General features: G+C 50.9%; 1 protein-coding gene across 4 annotated transcripts in view; it reads right to left on the bottom strand.

Moving 5' to 3' along the window:
• The window catches only part of Usp36 (ubiquitin specific peptidase 36), a 32375-nt gene continuing 22803 nt past the window's right edge, over window positions 1-9572 (bottom strand). For 2 of the 4 annotated variants that reach the window (XM_028752870.1, XM_028752871.1), the window contains 7 exons: window positions 9017-9147; window positions 5455-5997; window positions 4305-4504; window positions 3698-3799; window positions 3054-3169; window positions 2426-2577; window positions 1-1984 (listed from right to left, as the gene is read on the bottom strand). In XM_028752870.1, the coding sequence (XP_028608703.1) occupies window positions 2446-2577; window positions 3054-3169; window positions 3698-3799; window positions 4305-4504; window positions 5455-5997; window positions 9017-9147 (1224 nt within the window). In that variant the 3' untranslated portion in view covers window positions 1-1984; window positions 2426-2445. Of the gene's footprint in view, window positions 1985-2415; window positions 2578-3053; window positions 3170-3697; window positions 3800-4304; window positions 4505-5454; window positions 5998-9016; window positions 9148-9572 lie in introns of all 4 variants that reach the window. The other 2 variants (XM_028752872.1, XM_028752873.1) reach the window with 2 other exon arrangements.

The following is a 9572-nucleotide window of genomic DNA, read 5'->3' as shown; positions in this document are numbered from 1 at the left end:
TCACAAAAAAATGCATTACTTTATTGCACCAAGATTTTGGTAATATCTGGGGACCCTGAAGAGGAAGTGGAAGAGTACGGGGATTCCTGCACACATACAGACGCAGCCACACAGGATGTTGGATGGAAAGAGCCCCTAACAGGCAGTTGCGCAAGAACAGAAACACCAGGAGGGGTGGCCCTCTGCAAGTGGGCCTCGCCACATCTACCGCCAAGCACAGCACAAAGTTCAAACTGATTTGATTTAACAAAATGACTACTTTTAGAAAAGCTTCAGCTATTTGTCAGTCCGTCACCAAGAACTCATTCCACCCATGGTCTGTTCCTAATGGCTTCTAAGGAAGGAAAGGACTTGCCTTCACTGACAACAACACACGCTGCCAGAAGTCAGGGTGGCAGATGGGGGATCATGACTGCCCCAGAGGCAGAGGACATATGCTCCTGGAGGAGACTTTATACTGTATAATCTAGTGCACAAAGGAGCCAGTCTGGAGGAGACACAGGAGACAGATCAGTTCTGTGCTGGCAGCAATACAGCTTTCTACTAGAGAACATTGTAAGGAAAACAAATGCACCCCAGAAGCAGCTGCTACAGGAAGGACGGCAGTACCTCAGGAGAAGAGACCATCCCTGCCTCTGGAGGTGCTTGCCTCCCTCCGAGATAACACGGAGCCCACAGCATGCCTGGACATAATAATTCAGAACAGCGACCACATAAAGACGATCACATTTAGCTGGAAAACTCACCCAGCGGACCCACCATGGAGCCCTGTTCTCTCCTTTCTTCTAAAGGGAAAGAAACAAACAGGAAGGAAACACCCACATGGAAACATGACCTCACCTCTGGGCCATGGAGAACACAAGTCTTTTTTCCCACATCTGAAGCAAGTGAGACCCTGAGCCGGCAGCTGAACAGAACACTACACGTGGGAATGAGAAGGCAGCCCTGCCCCTCCCAAAAGGCCTAGCCTAAGAAGCCCAGCCCAGAGCAGGCTAGGACTCTGGGAACAAAGAGATGCACCCCATGAAGAGGAACCTTCTGGTACCTTCCATCTTCTGGGTGATGTCTTCCCTCGTTGAGGAGTCTTGTTTGTTAACCCTAAGCCTACAGGGGCAGCTTGAGCAAGACAGGGAAGGCAACCATGTCAATTTCAAAGCACTCACAAAATTGAGCAAACAAAGCCAGTGTCTGCATATCAGGGAAACATATTGCTACTGGTAGCCACAGGCCTGGTCAAAAATAAAGGCTTTATCGTTAAGTAGTAAAATAACGGAGAATTCGTCTCCAAAGACCGCCACCTTACAGAGACCCACAGGTTATGGCAGATGTAGGAGCTTCACAGTCTCCCTGCAGTGCTGGCAGCCTTAGAAGCAGAGGGGCTGGCACGTATTATTTCAAGATTCTCCCATGCCCAGCAGCTGCAGCTTTCTAGAAGGTGTGGCGCTCTTTCAAGGAGATGCACTTTGGGGGTGGGGGTGGGGGCAGTGCAGTCAGCAGGGCTTGTTCTTGCTGCAGCCGACAGTCAGTCATACAGAGGTCCCTCTGAGGAGAGCCCCGAGACAGCTCCAGCTTCAGAGAGGAAAGGAAGGCTCACCAGAAAAGGCACCACCAAATGTCACCATTCTGAGCCAAGGACATGCTGGGAGATGCTGGCCTCAGTTCCTTGTCAGACAGACCCAGAGCAGGGACAGTTTTCCTACCTAGACCCCAGGGTCTATGAGGAAGATGCTCAACCTTTCTAGAGGTCTCCAAGGTTTCTGTCAGCACGACACCACAGGCCAGGTTTTCTCTTGTGAGGTTCCACATGAAATCACCTGTGAGCATCTACACTGGATCATCTGTCAACAGTGCGACCGGGAGCCTCCAACCATGGCAGGCTCAGTGCAGTGGAGACTGCACTAGGCTGCTTCTCAGACCCAAGTAGACAGTTCCAAGGATGTGATGTGACAGCTCTGGATACTGTGGCACTGGCACACTGGTCTACCTGGTGAGAAGAGAGGTGACAATCTTATTATATCCCTGGGTACTTCAAAAGATACAGTCACAACTACAAATAACTAGAACATACCAGACACAGGACACACACCCAAAACTCATGCACCAGACATACTCGACACCAAACATACCATACACACCAGACAGACCAAATATACCAAATGGTCAGACACTATACATACCACAGGCCACACATGCTGCATACATACAAGACACACATACCACAGACAGCTATATACCACACACACATACACCACAGACCACACACATACCAGATGCACACACCAGAGACTTATACATGCTGCATGCACGCCAGATATACACATATGAGCTAACACAGAGACAGATATACAATACAGAGGTACACACCAGTACACACATACCACAGACCACCGATACACACAGCAGACACACACCCACCCAAGCTGACCTCTACCAACCGCAGCGAGCTCAGCGGCGGTAACTGAGGCTGGCAACCTTTGCTGGGTGAGTCACAGACCAGAAGTTGCGTCTACTTTGAAGCTTCTGGAAGGCATTGAAGTTTCTCTTCTTTTCTCTTTTGAACTTTTTGATTTTCTTTTCCTAAATCAAGAATCACAGTGTCACAGTTCCCAAAGAGGACATTTTCGGTTTTTTTTTTTTATTGTTGTTGTTTTTGGTTTTGGTTTTTCGAGACAGAGTTTCTCTGTATAGCCTTGGCTGTCCTGGAACTTAACTCTGTAGACCAGGCTGGCCTCGAACTCAGAAATCCACCTGCCTCTGCCTCCCAAGTGCTGGGATTAAAGGCGTGCGCCACCACTGCCCGGCCAGAGAGGACATTTTCAAGCCTTGGAGGCTTACTGCATACACGGTATGTGCCTCCTGGACATAGATACTGTTACCACGCCACCCTCTGATGGAGGTCCCACCATCCCTACTTTCCTTTCCCACACCTGCCAGGGTACTGAAGGCACAACTGGCCCAGCCTCAACTGCTTTGTGCACGACTGCACTACAAGCTGCTATCAAAGTTCAGGCAGAACCATGGCTGCCTGCTGCCCCAGTTTACAGTCGCCATACCTTCCCGCGATCAAACTCTTCATCCCAGTCATCAACCACGGTCTGGGTCCGGGCCAATCTGCTGTCTTTGATGGCGTCCTGACTGACGGCTGAAGGCTCCCCGTCCCAGGTCAGAACTGTACAAGACATATTCTGTCAGTGCCTGTGGGTCCCAGTCACCTGCAGACTCTCCTCAGGACTCCCTTTCTACCATGGCCCGTCTATTCTAACCACTTTAGGTTTCTGACTGTCTCTTAATAGAAGAAAATGAAGGGAGGTCACATGACCCATGGTGTGAGCACTGTGTACTCCAGCTGCAAACCCCTCTCTATAACCTGTGTGCTCCCACTTTAGAAAAAGGCTCTTTTGTTCACGTCTCAAGTCTGCCCTGCGAAGCATGGCCCCAGTCGAGCCTGCCAACACTAGTGCCGGAGGAGCTTCATCATCCCACCCTCTGGCCTGGGTCTGGAGTCCCCTTGTTGTCCTGCTCTCGGGCCTTTCGGTTCTGAACAGATTCTCCCACTGTGGCAACAGCCGGGGTCGGGTTAAACCGGATTCAACAACTGTTTGACTCTTTAAACGGTATCTCACAGCACACCAGGACCACCACCTCCCACAACCTAGATGCCAGTCTCTAGGGAGTGCCACCCTGCCACAGACCACACCTTTTCTCCCATAAGCCGTATCAGATGAGTCCTGAAGCAACTCCTGGACCACATCGGGTTCTTGACTTCTGTTCCAGGTAACGAGAGGTACTTGTCCCAGCCCTGAAATCACAGGACAGGGTAGAACCAAATCACTGAAGAAACAACCATACATCCTGGTCATGGCATTGCAGAATCTGGTGCCAGCAGATGCTCACTCTCTAGTGATGATCTTACCCAAGGCCATTCGTGAGAAAAGAAAATGACAAAAAGCCAGAACAGAGACCCCAGCCTCAATCAGACACAAAAGCATGATGTAGCTGGGACCTTTTGCTCTCTTTGGCTTCCAGACTGCAAATGAACAGCTTTTCTCTGTCATGTACCACTGAGATGAGCTGCAGCACAGGCCCAGAATGCAGGGCACATGGAACAGAATGCCTGCCTGTCTCCCATGCTCTCTCTGGGATTATACACTTTGGCCACCACGCCCAGCCATGCCTTCTCTCTAAAATAACTGATGTCTTAGGTATTTGCTGGCAACCAATGGAGACCTGTGGTCAGGGCTCCTAGTGGCCTGCAATGAAGGACAGTAAGCTGCCACCTCTGCAGCTGTCCGTAGGATCCTTACCCAAGCGCTCACTAGGAAGATGGCCATTCACACTCAACTCAGGGGCTGGGGTGACACTGAGCCTTGGGCTCCTCTGGCGCTCTGGGTGCTCGCTCTCTTCTTCCTGCTGTGGCTCAGGCCTTCTTTTTCGTCTTTTCTTCTTCTTCTTCTTCTGCAACTCTGTCCTGGCCTCAGGCTCACTGTGGTCTGCAGGGGAGCAGCTGTGGGGAGCCAGGAGAGGGAGCAGATCAGAACCTGAGATCCACTGCAGGCCAGAGCAGCTCCACCTCAGGACGGTGTGAGACGGCTCAGCTAATAGAGGCACCTGGCACTAAGCCTGCTGACCTCAAGTTATCCACTGCTTCTATGGTGTGCAAGGATGCTCACATGCACACACACATGTAATCAAAGAAATATAGCTCCTAGAAAGGCTGTTGAGATGGCTCAGTTGGGTAAATGTGCTTGCCATCAGGGCTGACAACTTGAATCTGATCCCTGGAACCTACATGGTAGAAGGAGAAAACTTAATACCTACAAGTTGTCTTCTGATCTACACACACACACACACACACACACACACACACACACACACACGAATGAATGAATGAATGAAATAAAAAAATGGTAAATACTCAGAATAAAACCACAGTGGGGCTGGAGACATGGCTTAATGGTGAAGAGCACTGGCTGCTCTTCCAGAGGACACAGGTTCAATTTCCAGCACTGACTGGCAGCGCACAACTGTCTATACCTCCAGTTCCAAAGGATCTAACACCCTCACACCAATGTATACAAGACAGACAGACAAACAAAAACCCACGCTCCACACTAGTGCCCCCGAGGAAAGACTGTGTCTGCAGTGCTGTGTGGTGATTTGTTCCACCCTGACTGGCTGTGCCATACGAGGGCTGTTGTCCACAGTGACACACTTAAGCATGATGTCAGAGACACCACGTGGTTCTCTTGCTCTTTCCAGAACAGGTACACTGCACACACAGGACACTGCTGCAACCTTACAATTCCACAGCCTGGCCTGGGGCCACCTGACCCTGTGGCTATCCTCTTCCACCCATGTGGGGAACTGGCACTCACTGACATAGGGCATTCCACCCTGTGCCCAGGCCAGCACTACATTGTTAACCCACACCACTTGGGAAGGCCTTGCCCTTACCTGTGCTGAAGGAGGTCCTGGGACAGGGTGGCTTCTTGACTGAGTGCTTCTGACCTTTTCCTCTTCCTCCTTTTCCTGCTGCTCGTGTGGTTACTGTCCAGAATGGGACTCACTTGATGACCGTTTACCTGGGGCTGCATACCCTCTTCCTCCCCACAGCTGGAACTCCAAGGCTGGTCCTGAGGCTGGCTCTCCTGCTGGGGAGCTGTGGCACCCACCCCCTCCAGGCACTTCTTTTTTCTCTTCCTGCGTGCTGTGGCAGGTGCTCCCCTGAGGCACTGTGGGAGGAGGGTGTCTAGGCCCAGTCTCTGGGGATCTCCATTAGGGGTCTTTTTCCTCTTTCTGGAGGGACTGTGTAGGGCCTCACTGGCCTCTGGCAGTGGGTGTAAGTGGGACGTGAAGTGTCCATTGACCTGAGGCAGGGGCGTCCAGGCAGAGGGGCAGCAGCTCTGTGGCTCTGATGTCCCTAAGGGCTTGGCACTACTACTGGACAGTGATGCAGAGTGGGGGTGGGTGGATGGTCGGGGAGCAGGCGCAGCAGCCCTGGAGACAGTGGACAGAGAGAGTCACTGAGAGGATCTGCCCACATGCCACTCCTCTCCCTACCTCAGCCACCTCCCTTTACACCTTAGAGTCGTGGGTTTGAGACAATGTTTGTGTAGCTCTGGCAGTTCTGGAACTAGTTTTGTAGACCAGGCTGGCCTCGAACTCACAGAAAGGCCCATCTCTGCCTCCAGAGTGCTGGGATTAAATGTGAGCCCCAGCACACCCAACTTACTCTAGAATTTTAAAGGGTTACTTTGTCTTTGTAATTCTTTTTTTTTTTGGTTTTTCGAGACAGGATTTCTCTGTGTAGCCCTGGCTGTCCTGGAACTCACTCTGTAGACCAGGCTGGCCTCGAACTCAGAAATCCGCCTGCCTCTGCCTCCCAAGTGCTGGGACTAAAGGCGTGCGCCACCACCACCCGGCTGTCTTTGTAATTCTTAGACACACACAAACAAAATTCCATGATTTTTAAAGGCAAGCTAAGTAAAGTCTACCTAAACTCAAATAAAAGCAACACATCTCAGTTTCTTGTTACAAGACCTTTTTTTTTTTTTTTTTTTTTTGAAGTAGTGCTGAAAATGGAACCAAAAACCTCAGCCTTGCCAAGTAAGCACTGCGGCATGGGGCGGCTCCAGCACAGGTCTGAGGATGAGAAATCCTAGCTTTTTATCCAGGCATGTCGGTACGTACCTGTAGTCCTAGCACTGAGAGGTGTAGGCAAAACAATTAAGCACTCATGGCTAGCCTTCACTACTAAATGAGCTGAAGTCTAACCCACAGGACAGCTTGACTAAAACAGACAAACAACACAAAACACCACGTGTCCAACATGACGGAAGCTCAGCATACACGTGAGTGTGGTGGTGCCTGCTCCCAGGACGCAGGGACAGAGGGGAGGATCGGGTCATCCTCCGGTACACAGCAAACATGACTCCCACCTGCGCTATAGTGAACAAGACCAGGGGACAACCCCACCTAAGCTTCAATCCCAGCCCTTGGGAGGAAGAGTCAGATGAAGCTCTGCAAGTTCCTAGCCAGCCAGGGTGATAGAGTTGAGATCCTGTCTCATAACCAAAACCAAAAGCCATCCCTTCCAGACAAGGTAACAGTAACAACAAAGATGAAAAGCAAAACAAAGGAACCAAATTCTAATGGTTCAGATTTCCACCTCAAATGAGTTAAGAGGGGAAATGTCACTAAGTAAAACACCAACCAAACCAAACCAAACCCAGCATCCTATGAGATTTATCTTTTACTCTCCAGAGGCTGCAGCAGTTCCCTTAGGGACTGAACACCCCAAGGACAGCAAACAGAGTCAAGCATCACACAGTGATGTTTCTCTGAATTTGGGGTGCAGGGTGGAAACCCAATTTCACAGAGGCAAATACTATAGGAGGCATAAGGCGGGGGCCAAGCAGACAAGGCACACCTACCTGTGTTGTCACCTCAGAGGGTTGGTGAATTCGTGGAGCCTGCCCTCACCATCACCCAAACCAGACCAGACTCGTGTGCAACCTGCATTAGCGTCACTCTTAAGTGTCTGCTGGAGCTTAACAACCATTTACACTAGCCAGGGTAGTGGCGTGAACCTCTAGTCCCGGACTCCAGGTGGATCTCTCTGAGTTTAAGAGGCCAGCCTGGTCTACTCATTGGGTTCTAGGAAAGCCAGGGCTGTCATATAAAAAAAAAGTCTGGGCTGGGCGGTGGTGGCACACGCCTTTAATCCCAGCACTTGGGAGGCAGAGGCAGGCGGATTTCTGAGTTCGAGGCCAACCTGGTCTACATAGTGAGTTCCAGGACAGCCAGGACTACACAGAGAAACCCTGTCTCGAAAAACTAAAAAAAAAAAAAAAAAAAAAAAATCTGTCTTGAACCCCCAATCCCAACACACACACACAAAACTTCAACCAAGAAACACATTTACTCTTGGCCTTGAAAGATGGCTCAGCAGTTAAGAACAGTTGCTGCTCTTGCTGAGAACCCAGGTTCAGTTTCCAGCAGACATCCGGTGGTTCACATCCACCTGTCTCTGCAGCTCCCTCTGACCTCTGTGCACACTAGGCACACACATGGTGCATAAAGTACATGCAGGTAAAACAGTCATACACACAGATCTAAAACATAGTTAAAACAGACTAGTTTATGCCAAGTGTGGTGGCACACAGCTTTAAGCCCAGCACTCAGGAGGCAGGGAAGGGATGTTCAAGCCTGAGGCCACCCTGATCTATGGTAAGACCCGGTCTCAAATGAGGAAAACATGACAGAGAAATGAACAACTCCCCCAACATTTGGGGACCTTAACACTTAAGGACACTCCACAAATGTTATGCTAGAGACAGGATGCATGCATGTTCATGGTGGGGGTAAGGGCAGCAATGTATGTCACAGCATTCTGGGACAGGCTGACTCAGGATGAGAAGAAGAGGAGCCTGCAGTGCTACAGAGCCTCACTCGTGCCCTCTCGTAGTTCCTGTGTCCTAGCTGCCAAGGTGCTTGGGCCCCATGAGCCCAGGTGACCAAATGTCAAGAGTCCTCACATCTTGCCTAAGGGATACAGGTACCATGGAGTCCAGCGCCTTACTGGGGCAGATTGTCACAGATGACATTAAAGGTCTCTAGACAATTCTACAGCACTCGAGAACCCAGTCTCCCTTCTCTAGGCCTGACATGCAGCCAGCAGCCAAGAGATGTGGGATGACGCTGGCAGGAAAGATGTCCCCGCAGGAGCTCCCAGGGTCACAGGGGGTCTGAGTGCCTGAGAGGCTAAACGCCAGGACAGTGCAGTTACAAAACCTCAACCAAGAATTACATTTACTCTTGGCCTTGAAAGATGGGGCAGGCAGGCCGAAAATCCAAGACTCTGAAGACTAACAACTCTGCCCCACTGAGGCTCTTTTTCCAGACAGGGATGGACAGGGTGGCCTCTGTCCTCGATGATCCATGGCTCTTTACCAGCAGGCGCACGGAACCACAGGAGGGAAGGGAGTCGTCACCCAGGGCCTGTCCCCAAGCTCACCTGGTTTTACTGACAGGCCCAGTGGAGGCAACGACGGGGTGGGTGGCTTTCATGGGGGAGGTGAGGTCGCAGAATGCTGAGGGGGAAGGTGAACCGATGTCATTGCCGGTCGCCCTCCGCAGGGTGCTGGCCTGCAGTTATTGACATAAATAAAAACTTGGTGGTCTAAAAGAAGGTGTCCGTGAGTGAAGAGGGAAAATAAAATTGAAAATAAAATAAAATGAGCCCAAAATGATGAATGAAGGGACAGAAGAAAAAAAAAGGGGGGGGGGTTGGTGGAGAGAGGGGACAGCAGAAGAAGACCAGAGAGTGTTGTTGGTTAGAAATAAAAAGGAAAAGGAAAGGACACTTCAACAAGCACCCCAGCTCACGCTCACACAAGTGCCCCAGCACATGCCCACACACCGCTCACTGCCCACACAAGCACCCCAGCTCACGCTCACACAAGTGCCCCAGCACATGGCCACACACCGCTCACTGCCCACACAAGCATCCCAGCTCACGCTCACACAAGCGCCCCAGCACATGGCCACACACCGCTCACTGCCCACACAAG

Source organism: Grammomys surdaster, unplaced genomic scaffold, assembly GCF_004785775.1.
Source record: "Grammomys surdaster isolate TR1022 unplaced genomic scaffold, NIH_TR_1.0 125940, whole genome shotgun sequence".
NCBI classification, from domain to species: Eukaryota; Metazoa; Chordata; class Mammalia; order Rodentia; family Muridae; genus Grammomys; species Grammomys surdaster.
This window is presented reverse-complemented; position numbering and strand designations above follow the sequence as displayed.